Source organism: Haplochromis burtoni, unplaced genomic scaffold, assembly GCF_018398535.1.
Source record: "Haplochromis burtoni strain Fernald_Lab_line unplaced genomic scaffold, NCSU_Asbu1 Contig_8, whole genome shotgun sequence".
Lineage (NCBI taxonomy): Eukaryota > Metazoa > Chordata > Actinopteri > Cichliformes > Cichlidae > Haplochromis > Haplochromis burtoni.
In genome coordinates this window covers 823,345-846,676 of record NW_024582369.1, presented here as the reverse complement: position 1 = coordinate 846,676, position 23,332 = coordinate 823,345, and the positions used below count along the sequence as shown (strand labels likewise).

Sequence of the window (23,332 nt, the reverse complement as noted above, 5' to 3'; positions counted from 1 at the left end):
TATTTGAACTATAGTGTCTCTGCTTTTAGTTAGATTGGGCATTAATCATCTAGAAGAAGGCAACATTCAATCACAGTCTTCTTTATCCCTCTAGCCAGCAATCAATATCTGAACTGCAATAAGGGTTGTTTGTTGGTTTATAAATCATTTGTCCTTTTATTACCAATTCTAGCCGCAAAAGATTAAGATATTCTATCAATATATTACTCTTTAACCTAATTACTTTATCTAGTTTCGTCTCTGAGCTATTTTGTCCACATTAATTCCAGCTACGGCTACCTGACCTTAGTCACACATAATGCCCGGAAGCATCAAGCGGCAACGCAGAGATACAGTCTGTAAATTTGTACTCTTACGGGAAATCATAAGCTAAGCTGGTAGCCTCTCTGATTTTCACAGTAATTGATCCACATCGTAATCCTTTGTAAATACAGTATGAATTTACAGATAATAGGGATTAGGATGATTGCATCTGTGATTCAAGAGGTCTGTTTCTATCTAGAGGCCAACTGTAAGGTATTTACAGTAAATATTAGTGGACGTCTCCCCGTGTGAGATAAAACATTTAACAGAAGTCAGACTTGGGGTGACTTCCTGTACATTACCCCAAGATGAATATATAAATAAATTAACCCACCTTGTCTGCATCACAAGTGAGCACATGTGGGAATCTGCTGTGTTCAGTACAGGACAATGATGTTTGAGGAAATGGAGCCTTGTAGCATAAATAAAAAACTAATAAACAAGGAAAACTACTATATAACTTCATTACTACTATGTAGCTTTGGCAGTTTTCTGCTTCACTGATGAATATATTTATTTATTTTTGTAAAAACTAATCTTTTATTTGCAAGTTGTCAAACATTAAACCTGCTAATAATAACTAGTAGGATCGCCCTTTCACTGTTTGCATTTTTCCTATTTTTTCAGTATTGCTTGTAGAGGCAACCATGTGTATTTACTGCCATCTAATGTTGGGATAAAACTGTGATGAAACCAGTTTTCCATGATCTAACTGTATTTCACTGAATATGCAGTGTGCCTGCATGCCGTTGAGATACTCCAACATTTTATTCCTCTTTCTGCTAAACAGAAACCGTTTAATAACCGAAGACAAAAATCCATTTTCGACTTTTATTTTCCATTGCACAGTAATCTCTATCTACAGAATTTCTAAATTTTTGTGGCAGCAGATAAAGTCATAAACATCCATGTGAAAGTTGCATAAAACTGTACAAGAAAATTGGCTACAATGAGAAAAATACTGCAACCCACTGATAACTGTTGAATCGAGGACAGAAGATGGCATATGGCAGATAGACAGGACTCCCTCTTATTGAGTGTGGATCATATCAGGTAGGAATACTGCATACTGTAGTACATGGGCTGAAAAATCAAATTCACTCAAAGATGGGAAAACAAGTATAACATTCAAAGAAATAACAGCTGGATTAAAGGGAAAGACATCAAACGGATATTGGTGGGGCGCTGACTTGTAGCTAAAACAGCTATTTTTCCTGAAGTACTTTGTTTTGTCTCTCTTTTTAAGCTTAGGGGCGAAAGATAGACCAACCAGCCAACATTCACACCACAATGCTTACTGGAAACACAGGAGGCCACATCTGTAGCTGAGCAACCAACGGAGAGGATACAGAGGACAAGTGAAGGACTTTTAAATTAAACCAAAATTTAGAGGTCGTCCTCACATATTATCACACATTATCTTATCCTTGTCCTCTTTTTTTTCTTTTTTACTTAATTGGTGGTTTGAGTTTGTCCACACTTACCTGAACTAGGACATCACCAGCAATGAGTAAACAACCAGAACAAAATATAATAAATCATATCACTTCATTTACATGAACATAACCTTACATACAGACAGAGAAGATGTACAAATACACCCATTCACACAGATGAATACCATAAACATCATTTGAGGTGTGGTGGAATGATAGTGATTTTTATGATCCATCGTGTTATAAATGGCTGAGTTCCTTTGCGACTTTCCATTTCCTGAACCCTGAAAAGTGACAAGGGTGATATATCTAAACTGGATAACACATATTCACATGTACCGTGTGGTTTCCAGACTCGCGGCCAAATGCTATGGGACAACGCAATGGGAAAGGTAAAGCAATTCTTTGGCGTCAGAAAAAAATATGGCCTGTCTCCTCTTTTGTTGCCTAAGCAACTTCGGCATTTACTTTCCACTTAGATTGTCAAACTATTTACTTATATACAAATAAAGGTTAAAAGCCCGGCAGACAGATACATCACATTTGAGTTCGACTGCAAACATGGAAAATAGAAACAGGATAATAATGAAGATAACACCAAACACAGCTGTCTCCTCCACCTCAGTAAGTAAATATTAAAAGGAATCACACGTACAGACAAGTGTGAGCAAAACACAGAAAAAAAAAAAATACACGGAAAAAAGTTTCAAATATGTCCCTTTGAAAGATTACTCAGCCATTTTCTTGTTTTTATCCCACCTGTATGATTACTGTTAGGATTTATGCTTGCAATGTATGTAATCCAATACTGATACTTGGCTATTTGTGTATTTAACGCTGATTTCATCAAACCACCGAGCTCGTGACATCGGAGACAGAGCGAGCAAGTGGGAGGCAGCTCACATTGCATCTGCTAAGTGATTAAATTACATTTTCAGTAAAGGAATAAATGTGTGTGGGTCATACATGCTCTCTTTTAGAATAATAAAAAAAAAAAGCTGATGTCACCATGTTACTGAGTCCCAAATATGCCTTTTATATCCTTGCCCTCCTTATAGATTCCAGCCCTTTTCATAAGGAGAAATTAATTTCAGTTGTTAGACAAAAGTCACAAAATGTATTTTCTTTTTCAACAAATTAAATATCATCCACTTTCACAACAATAGAAAAATAAGAGTTTTTCCAATAATATTACTGCTTATAATAATGATCATAATACAGACGGAGCAAATAACCCAACAAATAACAAATAGAGGAATGGCGAGAAAAGAAATTCACGCACGCACATACGTTCTCACGCACGCACCCACACACACGGTAACGATTTGAAAGTTTGTCAAATACAGAGGTGAGTCTAGAGATTGAGCAAGATGATGAAATATCCAGTGTACTTCCGAATGAGTTATCCCTGCGACCCTCTGCATAGAGGAGACATCGCTATCGCAGCACTTCTTATACCTCTCCAACGGTGCCTCCTTCGGCCCTCGCGCCCCGCTTCCATCTCCCCGATGAGTTATCCCTTTGTTTTGTACTTGTCACTTGGAAGTGGATACAGCATTGCACATTTATTAGATCTATGTATATATAATGATGTATTTACTTTTTTTTTTGTACATTTTAATAACTTTTTGAAGTCTTTGCTTCTTCATTACACATTTGTCTTTTTTTTTTTTCTTTAGCCAGTTTGAATATTGGCCACGAGGGTACAGAGTAGAGACAACAGTAAAGAACATTTTGGCAAATGAGAGTGAAGAATCTTCAGGTGCATGGGCCAGTCAGCTACCTCAGAGGAGAGGCTGAACAGAGATAAACAATGAGACAAGAACATAAAAAGAAGACACCATTTATTAAGTTATTCCCTCTGAGGTCGTCTTCCTCTCCTGTCTACCCCTCAGTTCCACCCCAAGACTGAGGTAAGTACAGTGTTTCATCGTTGTGCTAGGGAAGAAAATCCCCAAGTGTCTCAGTGAAGAAGGCTTGGAGGGACGGATGAAGGGACAGACAGATGGGTAGGGGTCACGGTGAGTCCAGATGAGCCAGATGAGGGAGGTCAATCAGACAATGGTGTCCACAGAGCTCTACTCCACCCCTTCCACCAATCAGAACTGGTACCACTTTTTGTCTTTGCACTTCAGCATCATCTGGAAACAAAGAACACGTAGTCATGGGAACATGGTCCAAATGATCGGGCAGTACCACAAAACCATCACGTCTCTCTCTAAAACCACTTCCATTTGCTGTTGATAAAGTTAATTTTATGTAAGAATGTATATGAATTTGCTTTGATTTTGAATTTCGTTTACTTGGTCAGTCAAACACTGTAAAGAACAGGGACCCTCACATAATTTTAGAAACTGTTTCCATTCTGAAAGAAATCTACAATTTGAGTAAGCTTCTTGGTTACAGTACAGTGAAAGTTTCATGGTTACATACTGCCCTCTACTGGTTAAATAGTGTCAGGTATTACATGCAATATTTCACAGTAACTGCTTTGCTGTGTAAAATATTTTATGGAGGGTCAAGACTGGTCACAAGCATTTAATTTCATTGTTTATTGTTTGTTAGTAGCACTAACGTACAGTGAGCATTCATGATGTCACATCGTCGCTCTGTTAATTGTGGGTATGAATTTTCAAGCTCGACGTCCTTCTTGACACTTTTGCTCACCTCGTGGGCGTGTTTGGAAAAAGAGTCTGCACTGGCCATCATGGCGGCCGTCCTCTCCTCCAGTTCACCCAGTTTCTGGCCTCTTTCATCTAGTGCTATCCGGGCACGTGCCAGATCACCAACCACACCAGAGGCAGCTCCCTTCATCCCCTCAATGCCACCTGGGCCAGGGATGTGCTGGGCCAGACTTCGCGATGCCCTTCCAGCTGTTACTTCACCAACTGATCGAAGGAAGAAAAGACAGATAAGCATGAAGTGATGCTACATATAGGACAGAAATATACTGTATGTATATCATCAGATACATATTCGGCATACATAGTTCCTCTCTGTCCAGCGACTGTGCACCGCCACCAAACAGGCCTTTGAAGAACCCTCTGTTGGGGGCCTCCGGTGTCTCCACTGGTGTGAAAAGTTCACCCAGCATCTCCTGAAATATTAACACATTTTATAAATACATATATAAAATGTATAAATATAGATAAAGATATATATATACTAGACATATCCCCCAATAATACAAGTCCCTAGCTTGTGAGACACACTGCAGTAAAATCTGGACATGGTTATAAATAGAATAGTTCTCACCATGGATGACTCAGTTCCCCATAGTTATTTCAGGCCAAGCAACTTATGTGAGACAAGTTTCAAACTACTTAGGCTACTTTGGATTAACTCCATTCCTTGCATTCATTTATTGATGTTTTGTGTTCATTAGCTATGACACAGGCAGTAAGTGAGTGTATGACAATATAAAGGTTTCTCCTGGTCCAGGCTTAGGCGTCAGAGCTTTGTGTGCCCACTGGATATTCAGAGCAGGGTCTGGTGGGAGAAAGAGCTCAGCTCTCAACAAGTGTTCCACAAACTGCAGCACAGAGTTTCCTTCAGAACCTTCTATTAGGCCTCTTGATCCATGACTGAATTAGTGCATCTTTTGTGGCCATGTTCCAACTTTCCATCTCTTCCAAGTGTTTTGCAGCTTCTTTGAGTCTTGTCTTATAGCTAGCTACCTCACCTATTGTTTCTGTCAGTTTTATATTAATGTCTGGAATTCTTCCTTCATTTCTTGTTTAATGTCTTTGTTCAGTGGGACAAAATCAGTTCTGAACTTTGCCTTAAGTGAGTGAATTTCTTTAATGATGTCCTGGAAGCCTGAGTGGAGGTGGCTAGCCCCTTCTCCTTCCACATGCTCACCTTGCATGCTGTTTTCCGGCTGTCTCCTCTAGCCGGCTCACCTGTCTTCTTGACCTTCTCCCACCGTTCATGACATTTATTCCACAGTTTAATGATTAAAAATACTTCAGCACTTTTATTTGTGAGTTTTTACCAGGAGCTGCAAACTTATGCTGCCATCCTCTCAGCATCCCCCCTTGTGAATTTTGATTAGATAGAGGGAGTTTGGCGGGAGTTTTTCAAAATCTCATTCTGGCATGACAATAGGAATATAGGGTTATGGTATTTCAAAATTCTTCCTGTCTGTTACCCATAGAGACAAGGTTAATTTTAATACGTGAATATTTCTTATAGGTATAAACAAACCAAAACAAAATAGCCTAGGTACTTAGTTGGCTAATGTGTGTCTCCAAGCCATGCAGAGATTTTAAACTGTTTTGCAATAGTAACACGTAGTAGTGCTGTATATAGAAGGCTAATTCACCTGTAGGTTTTCACAAGTGTCCTGACTGTAAGTGATCCTCTGGATCTCAGTGGGGGAGCAGAGGTACATGGCCTGACCCAGGTTAGTAAAGCAGAAAGTCCTGGCTATCCGCATGTCTGTCAAAGGTAGGTAGTTCACATCCATGAGCGGTCTCAGTCCTGGCACACTGTATGGGAGGCACAGAAACAATATCAATAAAGTTTCTGACCTACTCTGAACTCTAATTATTTCTAACTCAACGTCCATTTTGTTAGGTATACTATTTTGTTAAGGCAAATAACTCATCAGCCAAGATGTGCAGCAAATCCATAGACAGTCAGACCTGCTGAAATACAATCTGAGCATCAGAATGGGAAAAAAAGGTGTCAGATTGGCTGGTCTGAATATTTCAGAAACTGCTGATCTAGTGAGATTTTGCCGGACAGACGAAACTAGACAATAACCCAAGATCAGCAGTCGTCTGAGTTGACAGGAAGGAAAGAGTAACTTGCAAAAACAAAAAAAACCAAACTCTGGTTATAAACAAGTTATGCAGAGAAAGATCTCTGAATGTACAACACGCTGAACTTGAAGCAGATGGGTTACAGTAGCAGAAGACCACACTGGATGTCAATCCTGTCAGCTGAGAACAAGAAACCAAGGCTATATTTTGTAGCCCAAAACTGAACAATGAAAGACTGGAAATTGTTGCCTGGTCTGACGAGTCATGATTTCTGCTGCGACATCCGGATGGTAGGATCAGGTGTTGGCATAAACAACATGAATGCACGGATCCATCGTGCTTTATATCAATGTTTCAGACTGATGGTGGGGGCGTAATAGTGTGGGGATAATTTTTGGCACACTTTTGACCCCTAAGTACCAACTGAGCATTACTGAAATGCTACAGCCTGCCTGACCATTGCTGCTGACCATGTTCATCTCTTTATGAACACAGTGTAACCATCTTCTGTTGTTTCCTTCCAGCAGAATTACACACCCTGTCACAAAGCTCAAGCCATCAGACTAGTTTCTTGAACATGACAATGAGCGGTGTAATGAGAGATTCACGTCATAAATGTGTAGCCGACAAATCTGGTCAAACTGTGTGATGCCAATTCCAATATGGACCAAAACCAAAAGCTCTTAAGATGGAATGTTTCCAGCATCTTGCTGAATCTAGGACATGAATAATTAAGGAAGTTCTAAAGGCAAACACTTTTCCAAACCAGTAAAAGCAAAGAGTACCTAATAAAATGTCCAGCATTGCCTGGTGTTTGGCACTTTATCCTTGCTTTTAACATAGTCCAGAAAGAGCCTGTATTATGACACAAAGTCTGAATTCTAAAAATGAAGTCCAAAGTGTGAAAAAAAGTGAGAATGCTGAGATTAAAGTTCGAATTCTGAAAATTCAGTCTGGAAAAAAATTTTTATTTCTAAAATCAAAGTCCAGATTCTAAGTAAAAAATCTGAACTTAAGATCTGAACTAATTAAAGTCTGTATACTATAAAAAAAACACCTCTGGATTTCGATGAACAGGTGCAAATTATGACCAAATTAAATTATGACCCCAATTTTTGTATGTACCTGTCCTCTTTCTTACCATATGGCAGCTTTCGCTGTACACAGTTTACAGATTTTGTGTGGAAAGTCTTTGCAACAAGGACAAATATGAGCAAAATTATTTGCTCTCCTGCTTCTTTTGTTAAGTCAATTCCAGTTCATGTATATAAATATATAGACATGCCATGCATGATAGAGGGGAGAGCAAACATTCTTAATTCTAACTGCATGTATTGGTTGAAACATTGCCTGACTTTAGATGTAGCCTTACCTGAGGGTCATGATGTGGCCGTTGGCACAGAAACAAGCCACGCACATGCCTTGGTTCATCTGCACCACATCTGCCCGTAAGATGAAGGAGGTCTCTGTGATACTGTGTTTATAGATGCAGGACTGGGAAGGAAGGGCAATGACTTTGGCCTGTTTCTCTGAACACACTACAGCATACTGGCTCTCATTGAGGTCCTGGGAGGTGGAAGGGGACACTGAGACGGGCCGGCGCTTACGGACTTTCTCTCTTTCTTCGCCGTCTGCTGTAACGTTGGGTTCATACCAAGGCTCATATGCAGATGGCAGCTGAGAACCCGTGGAGTCTATAAAGGCCATCCGCAAGATGCTTCCCTTCAGCCGTACCAACAGACCTGGTGAACAGGAGGAAAAAAATCTATTGGAACATTATATTTCCAGAGGACTGCTGCATTTTGGAAATGCTTAGTGTGTTCTGGTGAAAAATGACTCCAAAGTTCAGTGATGGACGCCGAGATAATGCCATTCAAAATAAGTATCAGGCTAGACACTGACTGCCTCAGATTTTTAAATACAAAAACTAAAGTTTTGACTGAATATATCGATAGGAAATTACAAGTTATCAAGGCCTTCATATCCTTTATATCTTTAAGACACTCCTGCAGTTTAGTAGAGGACAAGTAGAAGACAAAAGAAGAAGAAGAGGCAGGCCTAAAAACTTACACACAGAAGTAGAACAATATATGAAATTCGTTTCTTTGAGAAACAGGAAAAATCTAAAATATACACATGATAAACAGTATAATCCAATGATCTGCATATGATCACACCGTATATTTAAAACAACTATTTTAAGAACTTTTGGAATTAGTCATAAGGTTAGTAATTAAGAAAATAAATGACTAAAATGCCTACTTTAAAGTAATGGTTTGATTAAAGCCACCTTAAAAGCCTCTGGTATGTAGCCTATTAGCAGAGATAAATTGGTCATACTGTATTTATGTGTACCATTTTTGGTCCATTTTCACTTAAACATTTAAAAATCATTGTGTCCTGTTTTTCCTTAAAATTTACAGAGTGGGTTGCCAAGTTTGGTCTTTATTGCCGTTAAAAAAAACAAAAAAAACCTCTCACACTCTAATTTCCCTCCCTCCCTCCCATCTGAGATTGCTTTACCCACCGGCAGGTGAAAGGATAACTGGCTGCAGTTGCCGTTGCTCTCCAGCAGGTGGCAATGTGAGAGCCAGAACCAGGACAGTTCCCAGGGAGGTGCCCACATACAGGCAGGGTGTCAAAGTGCTGTCCCCCTTCCGAGCGAAAGTCTCACAGAAGTGGAATGAGCTGATGGCCTCTCGTGCTTCCTTATCGATGCTGGTGACACTGGACGAGCGTGAGCGGCTGAAAGAGTTGTCCCGGTGGTCTAATGGGTTGGCACCCCGCGGCGGGCATACAGACAGGAGGACAGTAAGGAGAAAAAACAGAGAGGTAAAGCACCTGCAAAAAAGTATTATTGCAAGACAGACAATGGAGAAGTTGGCACAAAATATGCTAAAAAAATAAATAAATAATGAAAAAAATAGAAACATAACAATCACTAGCTTCTTACTGCCTTAAAAGAAAGAGTTTGGAAGTTAAATGCAAATGGATTTACACTTTTCAAAGCAAATTCAAGGCATACCAGTAATAGCATTTTTATTTGTTTATAAAGGATTGATTTTAGTACTGATAATGTAGATACTGGAAATTGAGAGAAAGAAAGTCGACTCGCACTTTTAACAGCTAGTGGCAAAATAAAAGTAAATAGTTAGTGGTCTTGTCTTTCTAGGAAAAACAGATCTCATAAGTTGAATTGCCTTTTTTAACAGAGCAGCATCATTTAAGACCTATTTGTTGATGATTTAACATCACTGCAGTTCCCTTACATTATACAAGAGCCATCAATTTAACACAATTTTATTACTATAAAATAAACCAGCTGTTTGGCACATTACGAAAGTTAAATGTGCATAACACTGAGATCATTAAACAAGCATACAGGTGAATATCTTATTTTAAACCCATGAAACCTAACAATATTCCATGTTTGGGAAGAAGGTTGTACAGAAAAAAAGTTGTATTTATTTTTTTTCTTTTTTTTGAAGGACCAATCAGACAGAGAAAAGAAAGCCATGAAAAACACACAAGAGAAAAGAAAAGCTGCAAAAGTTACACAAAGCTTTAGAGTGAGATGGGGTGTAAAAAGTTTAGCTTAGCACCACTGACCTCTGCTTTAACCCCCACCATGGTCAAAAGAAGTGTGAGCAAGGGTTCATTTCCAACAATTTGATTGAGTTCAATCATTTTAATTCAGTTCAGATCAGTGCTACTTTTGATGCATGCAAACTAAAGAGAACAGTTGCACAGCTTGCCAATTTTGAGACTAATAACCAGAAAAAAAACTGGACTAATGTAAAGTGATGGAGTCCAGTCAGAGCGAGAAAAGTATATTGCATTTCATACAAATTGTTTGGAGACACGAAGTCAAGGCTTACCCAAGTCTGGCTTTAGCTCAGTAGGCAAGCTTAATTTCCGTGACATCTTTGCTGGAAAAAAGAGAACATCCCTCTTTACAAACACATGTCTAAGCTAACACACGATGCCATGCAAAGCTAGTTAATCTAGCATTGGACTAGGACTGTGCACACACCTGAAATACACCAAAATGACAGAAGACTGTTGAACAAGTGCCAAGGGATTGTTTTATAGAATAGGAGAGCCAAAATGCTTTAGACAGGAGGAGACACTGCATAAGGATTAAGAGACGACCCTCTGTATCACAGAGGCATGCTGTTACAGACTAAACAAAAGAGGTGACGTCTGTTTGCACAATGCCCTGAAAGACAGGACAGGTAAGACACACGTCAAAACTGCACGGCCATTCAGGACCTTCATGCCAAAGGAGCATGCAGCAAGAAGAAGGAAGTAACAAGAAACAAAAAATGAACCAGAGATGGAAGAAAACATAGTGAAAAGGATGGTTAAACCTGCTGCTGGTTATATACTTTCAGTACTAGTTTGTAAAGCATTCCATCTTTCAGAAGAGTGAATATAAATAGCAGTGAATGAAAGTCCTAAATATTATTTTCTCTGTCTGTAGGAAAAAGAAGAAGGACGATAAAATGAGACATTCAGGTAATAGAGTTATGACTGTCTTGCAATTTAACCTGCCAGAAACAATACATAAAGAAATCCATACAAGTTCCTTAAAAAAAAAACTGCAACATTCGTAATATCTTCAAGTATTCGAGTTGAATTTGATTATTTTGGCTTTTTATCATTAGTGTACATGCTTCTGTTTTATTTTTTAAGGTAAGTGGAGAACATAAAATCTTGCTGTTGCCCGTCTACGGTACTTATGAAGGTGTAGACCAACTTTTAGAGCCCAAAACTTGCATATGCTATCCATACATGCATGATTTATCCAGATGATTTGATTTCTGTTTAGTACAGTAGGCTGGAAATTGGGGGAATTTTATTGACTTTATCAAGATTTTTTTAAGCTAAACTAAAATACTGAACTCACATACGTGGGTTTTGGGGATATTGTAAAAATATTGCACTGTGAATAATCAGGTGTTAAAAGGACTCAGGAGGACAACATCAGTTTCCGGACCAGGCTAAGCAAAGACAAATAATCCAGCACAAACAAAGCAGCCACAACATTAAAACTATTTACGAGACGTTGTTAACAACAATTATCTTGTACTCTGAAAAGCTGGCTCTCAACAGTCACGTGAACGTTACTTTGGCATGGTTCACCCACCTTCACATTGCTAGAGACCAAGTATTTCGGACATGACGACAGCAATCCCCAAACTTTGCCTCCTGATGTTCACGTGGACGTTACTTTGGCATGTTTCACCCACCCTACACTTTGCTGGAAATCAAGCGTATTGGACATGGCAACAGCGATCCTGAAAGGCAGAGGCCTCCCCAGAAGTGCAGAAAGTGATCAGGAATAGCTCAAGCAACATGTCAATGAGCCCAAGATGTTGAACTCCCAGTACCCATGGGATGTGCCTGAGTAAGCCTGATCAACAGAGGGCTCCACTGTCAAAATGTGAGACACTAAAGAGTCAGGGCTGCTATGTCATCACAATGACCAAAAGAAATTTGTGCAGGTGGTTTTAATGCTGTCGCTGATCGGTGTGGATATTGTACTTACTCACTGTCACTTGTATGAGATACCGAATCCTTCCGTTGCTAATCCTCTTTTTTGACTTGCTCACTTAGTTTAAATGTACTTTTACAAAGTTTTATCAACACACACTGAAGTTGGACAAAGACAAAATCAGACAGACGAGTTGCTCTCTGTTCAATGGTATCATCAAACTTCGTACAATCAGTTGGGACAAGTATCAGATGCAGGCACATTTACAATATGACACTCGTGCTACATACATGTAGCATGCAATATGTACAGTATATTTGACAAGTAAGGTGTCTCAAGAAAACTGCAGTCCCACCGTCCTTCCAGGTAAGCTTTTGCTTCACAAGCTCTGAATCCTTAGAATATAGTTTTCGTATATTACTCTTCTGTGCTCAAATATCAAATATGAGCATCTTGTCATTTCAAATGAAGAATACTCATTTATGTTAAAATACAAAGTGGCTTCAAAGATAGTTGAATAGAAGCTAACCCAGGAGTATAGAGGAACGTCAGCTCTCTGTTCTCTACTTTAGTTCTTCCCACTGTGGTGAGTATGGACAAAGGAAGACAGAGACACTTTCTCCACAAAAAGAAAAAAAGGGAAACAAAACAGGGGCACCAAATCTAGACCACGTTTTTTCCTGCCTAAACAGCCTCTGATAGACATTTTTGCCCAATCTTACCTCCTCTACCACCTCCATTGTAGAATTGGTGTAGATTGCTGTTTGACATCAAGACTTTTGACGGTGTTGGGGAGGAGGGAGGAGTAAAATAGAGTAAATGCGCAGTTAGAAAAACACCCATTTTTACCCCATTACCCCAGTGCGTGTGTGTATTAGCACAAAAACTGAGTAAATATTTATTTGGTCAACTATTTCTTTGTTGTAACAATGCTTCTTGGCAATAAATCTTGGAGAGGCAGTTTTTTTTACCCTTAAGTGATGCCACATTTGTAAGGAAAATGCATTTGGAAATCCCCCATTATATGGATGTTGGTCCTCAATTTGGAGATTGTACTAAGGCTCACTCAAAATGGTTTTATGGAACACCAGCTTAAAGTTGCCCTGTGGCTCTATCCAGATCAGTCAAATGTGGCACAACCCATACTCTGCTGCTCAACCCACAAATGCATTTTCCTTACAAATGTGGCACCAATTAAGGGGAAATAAACAGGCTTTCCAAGATTTACTGCCAAGCATAGTGAAAACAAAGAAATATTCAACCAAACACAGATGTGCTTACTTGTTCTGAGCAGAAATTGGCTTGTAATGTCAATGGCACCTTTCTTTTTGAAGGAACACTGATTTCACTAAGACATCCTGTCTTCTGATGTAAATTATTCTCGTACAATGTAAAGAACTGGGAAATAAATCAAGCCAGGCCATCCACATTTACACTGTATTTAAGTCTAAAACAAGCCATACTACAAACGTTACATTATTCCTCTGCAGAATTCATACCACAAATACTCAAAGAGAGACAGAGAGAGGAAATAAACAAAAATCTAAAACAAACTGCCTCACACTTAAAACCTAGATTACAAAGAGAGTTTTGTAGGAAAGCACTCTTTTTCTCTCCCTGTCCCATGAGTATAGCAAAGCAGACAGATGTATCACATCACAGTCTGGTGGCACCAGACACAGAGACTGGGACAGCCATCATACCTGGAAACAGCAGCAAGCAGACTCTGTGATTTGTTTTCTGTCTGACCTTTTTAAAAAGCTCCTTATTTTCATCGTGGTAATGCCAAGTTACCCATAATGAGATAAACCTAGGCTGTTCTCTCTTCAAGCGCCTTCAGATGAAATACTAATGACGCAGATTAAGATGGAAGCAAGTAAAAGAGCAACGGGGAATCTTGTTCCTGCATATCACAAAGCAGTAGATCATCAAAAGGCTGAATATTTAAAATCAGAGGTGGGATAGTGCAGCATAAAGTGGATTGTGTTTTTCTTCTAGTACATTCTATTGAGTTTGCTGTCTAAATGTCATATACACACAAAAACTGCTTAATTTGGCAATACATTTAGACGAATCTGCTTCAATACACTGCATCCGGACACAGGGAAATGTTGAAAGACGCACCCTTATTGAAATCCAAGTTAAAAATAATCAAGAATCTTGGCATGCAATATATTTGTGAGTATCAAAAAGCATGGAATTTCAGTGCTACGGAATATGTGAAGCCCCCTTTCCTACTAATATTCATGTAAATGAATGGGTTTCTCTACCAGAATGCAGAGTTTGGTTTTCCCATAATTTCGAGCAGCCTCAGTGAATTACCATCAGTCCCCGGATGCATTTACAGCCTATGTAACCCAGTTTTTCAGAATGCAGAGTGAGATTATAAATGACGTATTCCCCTTTTTTCAACTCTGCAAAGTGGTAAAAAAAAAGAAAAAAGCATGGACATATGGCAAAACTATTATAAATCCATAAATGTGCAATATTTAACTGAAACAGTGCATTTTTAAAGAAAGAGGTTGAATGAAGCCAGACACGTGAATGACTCAAAAAAGAAGAAACTTCTAGAGTTCAAGTTTGATGAGCAACAACTTCATTACAACATTAATAACCGTAAAGGCTATTTTGAAACATCTTCCTCCCAGCACACGTAAGTGGTTTTCTAGGTATATTTCTGACTGCTTTACTGTTTGGTCGTTATTTCTGCTATATTCGCCATTCCTCCCTTTCAATGACAAGCTGAAAGATATGTTACCTGAAGTAGGCGACTTGCAGCGGTCCTCCGATGTAGCCGAGCCTTCATTGATGTCACAAAGACCTGTATGAGAGATGACATAATTAAAACAAAAATCAGGTGGATTTTCAAAAAAAAAAAATATTGGCTGTCCGCTCTGCGTATGCATAAAAAATATGTTTCTTTAACTTTATATTTTAGTGTCGCCTTGGCTAGGATTTATGTGCAGTCTCATCCGCCATCTGTCAGAGACTATCAAGGTCTCTAGTTTTCTTTATCCAGTTTTAAATGCTACTTCCTCCCTTTCCCGCATGCATGTTTGAGTATAAGTGTGTTTATTTGTGTGTGACATTGTTCTGTGAGGCAGAAAGCCAAGCAGACAGAAGTCCCTATTGGCAGAGCAACACAGCTGGATGCCTGATTACTGCTCACACTTGCCAACCACTGACAAGTGCCAGCCCACTGCTCACCAGTTAGTGACACCAGATGCTCTGCGAGTATTTAATGTGAGCCTTTTTGTGAACATTCGGATGTTTACACATACAGTACTTTGAGTCTGTACTTGCATGTGTGGTTGCTTTGCATACAGCATAAAAATCTCTCAACCCACGTGGACACACTTTGCTAAATTCATTAATCAAACTTTTGCTCAAGTATGGACAGGAAACTGTCGTGACGTTGCGGCAGTATCAAAACATGCACTGCTGTTTTCTGACACGTGGTGGCAGTGTGTCCTTACTGGAAAGGATACCGTTCGCTGTCCGTGGTAGACAATAGTAAAAAGGAAGGGATGCGTGGAAAAGGGATGGGCTGCGAGAGAGTGGGTATGTGAATGAGAGGCAAAGAGAAAGAGAGAGGCGGATAAACAAAGAGAGAAAGTCAATCGAAGCACAAAGAGAGAGCGAGTATTTGGTCGTCATCGCTCAATCATGCGTCAGCATTGTAGACTAAGCAAGAAAGAGAGCATCATTGTGCATTCAAAGCGTGTCGTCACTTTATTCATTCTCATATTTGCATCAGTTTACAGTTTAGAACGGGAACTAAAGAACTGTGGGGTGAGCTGTTCTGGCAAAAAAAAAAAAAAGCTGTCATGCTCAGAAAAATGAATAAAATGTTTTTCTTTTTGGCTTCCATAATCTCTCTTTTTATTACCTCCAGAAGGCTGTCGCGTCTTTCTTGGCGACCGGGGCTGTCTCTGGTAGGGGTCATTAGAGCCATAAAGCTCGACCGTCCCCAAGTTGAGGACTACTGTCTTCTGGATGTAGTCCACCACTGCCAGACCGTTACTGTTGCCAAATACCACTCTGGGGATTGGCAACAAAGTAAAGAAGAAGTGGGAAGAAAAGGAGGGGTGAAAGTTTTTAAAACAAGAATAACGGAAAGTTACAGTTAGGAGATTTGATTTTGTTTTGGAATACGTAAACATTGTAGTTGAAGCCCAAAATCAGGTGGAATCTCTTAAATTCCCGTAGCTGCTGAACTGTGTCGACAGGACTTGAGCAGTAACTTCTTGAACAGCACCGGTATCTGTGACGATTTTGCCTGCAATTTGATTTGCGCTAACTTTGCTAATGTTGCTTTTTACCTTCAGATTAAGCGTCTTAACATAAATAGCATAAATCCCAGCAAAGTCCCAGAAAATACTTCTAGTTTCAGCTAAGGCTTGCGTGTACTTACAGGCCGTAGGAGGAATTGACGGCCAGACTTGTGATCTGCTGAGGAGGCTCTCCACTCACCCACACTAACTGGACCACCAAATCTACCTGGTAACCCGGAGACTGCTTCAATGGAGTACTGCGCACTCTGTGGATGAAAGGAGGCCATAGACAACAAAAAAGGTTTCATAAAAAGAATGACGAGGGGCGCAGCTGCGGTTGTGAAGCTGTTGTGTATTGAGTGGCTGCAGGGGAATGTTGGGGAGGCTGTGGCTGAGAATGCTTCGAGTGTGCTTGAGGCAAAAGGCAAGACTCTTGTGTGCATGAGTATGTGTGCAAGTGCTCCTGCAGCTTATGAGCGTTTATGCGAGTGCTTCTCTCTCCCTCTCCTTAAAGTTATATATGTGTGTATGTGTTTCATACTTGAGGCAGGGTATGTTGCCTCCATCAGAGTTGTTGCTGCTGGTGGAAGGGTGTGAAGGTGGGCCGCTTGTCTGAGGAGAGGCACCGGGCGTCGGGAGCGCCGATGTCTGTTCACCCCCGCCATCTGGAGACTCTATGTCATTCAGCTCGTACTGCATTCGCACCTCTAGCAACTGGATGAGAGGACATACACACAGGTGCACATATTAACATGCACATTATAAACGAGGAACATCATGAAACTTCCTCTTCTACATTATTGTAAATAATAATTCCTCAGGAGATGATGACTGTGTCGCTAAATGGCTTTCATATGCGATCGCAGAGTCACTTTGATGATAAGGAGGTGTTTGATGTTTGTGTGGGAAGATTGAGAGTCTTAGAGGTCCTCCAATACTGCGATGTTTCATTCCTTCTGAGTCCTCCTTCAGGCTACCCCTTTGCAACCCGCGCCTTCGCAGAGACACGCGTGTACGCACTCCTAGATTCACACACAGCGATACACACGCAAACTCATCAGCTCCTCTCTTTTGCATTCTGTCAGTCTCATTAGCCCCACTGACATGTGGGAGTGAAGAGTGATCAGTGCCCTTGTTCAGAGACTACCTTCATTTCTGCAAGGTTATTTAGAGGTGTTTGACCTTGTTCTAACACGAGCTGTTTCGCCTAATTACTGCTCGCCATTGCTGCATGTAGCGTTCTGATCCACATTACAGCATGTGGCGTTTAGGACTAAGGGCTCTAACATTTCTCTTCTGCGTGCATCAATGCTTACTGTCATTCACCCACAGAAAACTGCAAAGCTTTTAAACATGAACGTAGCTGATTTTTAATCTCTTTCAACAGCTACTAAGAGGCTCCTAAGCAAGGCACTTGAAGTCTATAAATTCATAATTGCTTCTCGCTGTTTGTTTGAAAGAACAAAACATTTGGGCATTTAGGACAAACAGTGCTGAACACAAAAAGGGCATCAGCTAAACGCGCCACAGTGCCACCCACATGCTTTGATTGACAAGTGAACACTGCGAAGTCTGCTGCAACAACACCTCAGCAATGACTGTTCACAAGAAATATGTTGCCAGGACTAGAAAGATAATCTCATGCTAGACACTATTTTATTGCTTTGCTACCACAACCAACAGCAAAGCATATATGCACAGTTTCACGCTAATACAGAAGCTGTGAGCATACGCGGAGATAATAACGGCATTTCTCTTTATTTCATTAAGCACCCGCTCGCATCACACCACCATTAGCATTTACATCGCTATCAAAGCAGGTCATAATGATGGTCTAGCTTTGCTTGTTCACTGCCCTGTCTGTTGGCATGGTAACCATACTGCCTTTTGACTAGGCAGATCTTTGAGTTCATGTGGTTGTGCATATGCCTCAACATCTGATGCTTAATTTATAATACTGCAGTTGTGTCCGTTTGCTTACGGAGAGGGGTTTTGGAGCGACGAAAACCAACCACTGCCAGACGAATGTGGATGACACTGTGCATCGGTCAAATGCAGATTGGTTGACGAGTGGGCTGATGTCATGCCAGAAAGTGATTGCCTTCATTTGCAGTGTTGTAAATGACTTTCGGCCGATAATTTGTCAGACATATTATGAACGATGAAATCATTTTGAGCCAGAAAGAACATTTCTGTCAAGCTGTAAAGACACACTTATATATCCTTTATTTATCCAGGTAAGAATAATCCTAGATATTAAAAATGTCCTTTTTAACCAAAATCTGGAGAAAAAGGCAACAGAAACTACAACAAATATGTCATGAAAGTTCTATAAAGATAAACTAAGTGGTCAAAAAGGACAAGATAGATTATAATGTAAAAAACTGAGTAGGTACAATAACGCAGAGTTATAAAAATACTCGCAAAACAGGTAATTTCTTAATTTGATCTCCAGTGCTTTGTAAATCCTGTTGACTACAGCCTATTTACCAATTTTAAGAAATAATATGAAACATAAAAAAACATCTACAATCACTTTTTTGCAGATAATCTTGTTTTTGACATAAGAGCAGGGAAGGGAGTGTGAAAAGTACAAACAGTGGCTGCAGTGGACACTTCATTGTTTTTAACACTGTTTCACTTCAGCTCTTTGTATCTCATAACTTAGTTCTCCTCCGAGGCAAACCGATGGACCAAAAACAAAACAAATAGTAGCCCACAGCTCTACAACATATTTCTGACAATGCACCCAGTGAACAACAGGCATTTATTGCAGGCAGGCATTAGGAAGCCACGTATTACAAAAGATGATTAAGAAAAACATGAAATTCCTGGAAGTTGAGGCCAAAGGTAAAACTGAAGACTGATACCCACCTGAACCACCTCAGTAGTTACTTCCAGCTTACTGAAGCGGTAGATGATAACATTGGCTGACACACCGGCCACACACAGCATCCGGCTCTCAGGGCACCAGGCCATGATCTGAATGGCAAAGGGGTCTTCATCTGACACCTCAGTGCTGCCCTTGTCCTCCTTAGACCTGTTCCTGTCAAATATCTTGGCTGTTTTGAGTTTATAGAGCACCTGGAGCATTACTAGAAAGAAAGGAGGAAAGAAATAACATCAGGAGGAGCAGCTATATTGAAGCCTATGCTAAAGGAGACGCTCTTACAGGCTTAAATGAATGAGTAAAAAACAAAGTGTCATTCTGTTTTCTTTCTTTCTTGACTTCCCTCCTTTTTCTTCCAAGTTAAATTGAAACTCAAAGTGTCCTTTGACTTTTTCTGTTTAAAAGCTAATAAAATAGTCAATAAAATAAACTATATTTGTAATTTATGAGCTTAACCTACTTGCAGAGGCATCCCAGAACTTCACAGTTCCATCAGCGTGCCTGGAAATGCATGGGAGTGAGTGACACGAGACACAAATGAAGGACCATGTCAGTTATAACTTTTGACTTTTTATGTGAGCAAACAACACCAGCCAATTTGTAACATTTGCAAATTGAAGTGGAGTTCAAATGAAGAAGTGACAAGCCTATGTCATGGTTTGATCCACCATGCAATACAGTACCATCTCCAAAGCATCAATAGATTGATGTGAAGGTCAAAGTGATAATGATGCTATATAGAGCTATTTAAAACATGTTTGTTGCTGCCATTATTTTGTATTGATAACATATAGGTATTCTTTGGGACTCTGACATCTTCTTAAAGATCAAATAAGTCAAAACTTTTATAAAATGTCTTCTACTGTTAAAAGGATGCTGACATTTCTTCTTCTTCTGTTTGTATAGTGAACATTTAGATAATGATACTGGTATCTGGGTATTCTTTCAAGTTGTTCCCAAAACGCATTATATTTTTAAAGAAGGTATTGTCAACATAAAGAGAATGAGCTATTTCTAGTTAGTTAGAAATATACTGTAATAAGCTCTCATTACTAAAGTAGTAACATTTAGAATCCCCATATGTCATTTCATATATGCCTACATGCTGTCAATACAAACAAAAAAAAATAGTTCTATATTGCATTTTTATCACTCTGACCTTCAGACCAATCTTTTGACCTTCAAGGAGAGGCGAAACGTAGCATAATTTAAATCTTCACACAGTAGTTTCTATTTGTTAATAATACACACTACACTTGTAACAAAAATAGTTTCAAAGTTCTAAGGCTTTTTGCCAATTTTTGACAAATAAATCACTAAGTTAACCTTAAAGACCTCGGTGGATATGGGGCAAATCTAACAGATTGTTCACATGACCCCACTCTACACCCCTACAAAGCTATTCAAAACTTCTCAAGCTATCACATTTAGAGACAGAACGACACGCATGCATGTAAACACTACCAAAAACATTTTGGCAGAGGTAATTAGAGACAACTCAAGCCTTCTGTGCAGCGCTGTCATTTGTGATTTTTTTTTTCATAACTATAACAGTAAGAAATAAATATATAGCCAGAAGTATTCGGGCATCTGAACAGCTCCAAAGCAATATCAACATAATTCAGATCACAAGACGTCCTAATGATATAACGAGGAGATATATTCTAGACATACACGGGTTCCCAACTCACTAACAAACATTAGAAGAAGAAAACCTTCAATAATCCATTAATATCCAAGCACTTCTAGACAAACATAAAGGCGTAACATCAATATGTGTTATAAAAGAATGCTTTCGTATGGATAATTGACAGATTTTCTATTTGGTGTCACAAAAAAATGCATGTCATTTGGCTGTGTTTCTTCTTTGTTTTGTTGGCAATTCAGCTAAGTGGAGAGGGAGAGAAATACTGTGCAGGCTGTGGCACTCTTCGAAGGAAAAAAAACCTGGGCAGAATAATAATGTGGCACATGGGGGAGAAGAGACAAGGAGGAAGGAGAGGAGCAAGGGCCTCCTAACTGCCTAACCCATACCTCAATGTCACTCCTTTCCTGCATGTGTTCTGTTAAAAACACCCACCCCCCACCCCTGGCCCCCCTTGTTGACAGCTTTGAGAGGGATAATAAGCATCAAATGGGAGCAAAGTGCACATGATGGGAATATATAAAAACTTGGTGACCTGACAGTGCAGGAGAGGGGAAAGCAATTGTGCAGGATAATAAAGATAACACTAATGAAATTAGTGTCTTACCCAGTGATGATGATCTCTGGGTAGCTCTGTATGCCTTGACCCCAGTTTCCGCCACTAATGGGCCATTCCTGGACAGACAGCAGACAACACACGCGTTACCTTAGTAAATGAGATCGTACAGGAATCACTATGTCAGTAAACAAGGTGTCAATGAACACACTGATTGTGCAAATAGATGACATGATAAACCAGCGCAAGTGTGAGTGCACGCAGGAAAACAAGCGCGAGTCCTTGGTGTACGTCTCTCAGCGTGTCTTGCGATTATGGTGTGCGTCTCCATGTGTGTTAGCGGGGGTTTGGCTATGAACACGTTGACACATACAAAGGTCAACGGGATGACTCACGGTGATCTTTATGTGAGAATACCCTCCCGCAGCTCAGTAAGGCTTGTGCTTAACAGGAAAAAAAAAAAGGAAGAAGCTAGGCTGCCAGTTTGGGTCAGTGCATGCTGACATTTCAGACAGAAAGCCAGAACGAGGCAACAGAGAAAAGAACATAAGCATACATAATGGCTGAAAAAGCAGGGGGTCTGTCTTAAATGATACAGAGATGTGAGAAGAGAATGAGAGGAGAGAGGAGGTGTACTGAGGACGGGAGTATCATTAGGTAATACGGCACTATTATATAGTCCATTTGGCTTCATGGAAACATTAAAAAATATGTTTCCAAGGACTAAGACAAATTCACCTATTATGTAGAGCGAGGTATTAATCTACCCTTCATCCTGTGACCTTCTTGTTCTTTATGTATGTAGGCGCATTGTGGGAATTTCTGTTTCTTCGTTCATCACATCAAAAATCTGTGATGATTATTTCATGAGTTACTGCAATTCATTTTATATCAAAATATTTCAAAACGTGCCTCATTCAATAATGTGGAGCAGCAGTTAGTTGTTTGTAGTCTCAGACTTCTAATTACAGTTCAGTAACTTCCTAATAATTTGTGTTTTCTGTGACGTTTCCCCAAAATACTCATTTGACACCAGTAACAGCTGTGATAGCAGCTCTCTGAGACACAGTCATGCTTTGATTTCATTTCTAACAACAGCATGCTATGCTGACAAAGCGGCAATATAAATATAGGGATGTTTAGCATGTGGTGTCTACCCGAGGCCTGTACTCAGAAGCTGGATTTCAAACATAACCTGCTCTGGACCTTGCTGCGAAAATATTGAGGTGTCTAGTTGATCACTGAAAGCTTTTTGTGTTTCCCAAATGACCACTGATAATATAGATTTTTAGACGCAACTTTATTCCTTGTTTTTCTGCTACGAGCAATTTAAAACCCGTTATTGTTATATACGTTTTAATACAGCAACATAAAAAAGGGCATGTGAGTCTAGTGCTTTCCGAGCTTATATAATTATATATGCAACTAAGCGTAGTTACTGGTTTGATATTGTTTTTTATATATATTTTTCTTTTATTGCTCTCAAACCTTTTTTACTGTCTGGTTTGCAGCTGAGGGACCTGCTAAAATTGTCTTACACACCATAGGTATGCCTTTATTTATTCATTATTGTGCAATGAGAGCAACATGTCTATGAATTTACAGTGTTTTTTCCCCCTATCATTACTTTCTTGCTTTAAAAACATTTTAAGTAGCACCTTTTTCATCTTACTTACCACTCACACACATGCAGCACTTTTTATGACGACACTTACTTTACAGCAGTTTCCTTCTCACGCAGACTCACATACCACCTTGACTAAAGCAGCTGTATTTCATTTCATTTTAAGTATATGCTTCTTTCTTTTTATTTGTTTTATTACATCTAAAATATCACAAAAAGCAACGAATAATGCCACGATCTAAATAACCTCAAGAACAGATCAAAAAACAAAGTCACTGACGTCTATCAGTCTGGAAAAGGTTACAAAGATATTTCTAAAGCTTTGGAACTCCAGTAAAAAA

At 39.6% G+C, this 23,332-nt stretch overlaps 1 protein-coding gene across 3 annotated transcripts in view; it reads right to left on the bottom strand.

Moving 5' to 3' along the window:
- Positions 1-1,120: 1,120 nt before the first annotated feature.
- The window catches only part of stxbp5a (syntaxin binding protein 5a (tomosyn)), a 101,594-nt gene continuing 79,382 nt past the window's right edge, over positions 1,121-23,332 (bottom strand). The window contains exons 14-28 of one of the 3 annotated variants that reach the window (XM_005914556.3): positions 21,419-21,486; positions 19,627-19,667; positions 19,151-19,371; positions 16,818-16,990; positions 16,417-16,542; positions 15,892-16,043; positions 14,761-14,823; positions 12,725-12,778; positions 10,384-10,434; positions 9,033-9,314; positions 7,878-8,247; positions 6,064-6,229; positions 4,725-4,836; positions 4,407-4,627; positions 1,121-3,880 (exon numbers count right to left, since the gene is read on the bottom strand). In XM_005914556.3, the coding sequence (XP_005914618.1) occupies positions 3,839-3,880; positions 4,407-4,627; positions 4,725-4,836; positions 6,064-6,229; positions 7,878-8,247; positions 9,033-9,314; positions 10,384-10,434; positions 12,725-12,778; positions 14,761-14,823; positions 15,892-16,043; positions 16,417-16,542; positions 16,818-16,990; positions 19,151-19,371; positions 19,627-19,667; positions 21,419-21,486 (2,142 nt within the window). In that variant the 3' untranslated portion in view covers positions 1,121-3,838. The remainder of the gene's footprint in view (positions 3,881-4,406; positions 4,628-4,724; positions 4,837-6,063; positions 6,230-7,877; positions 8,248-9,032; positions 9,315-10,383; positions 10,435-12,724; positions 12,779-14,760; positions 14,824-15,891; positions 16,044-16,416; positions 16,543-16,817; positions 16,991-19,150; positions 19,372-19,626; positions 19,668-21,418; positions 21,487-23,332) is intronic. The other 2 variants (XM_005914557.3, XM_005914558.3) reach the window with 2 other exon arrangements.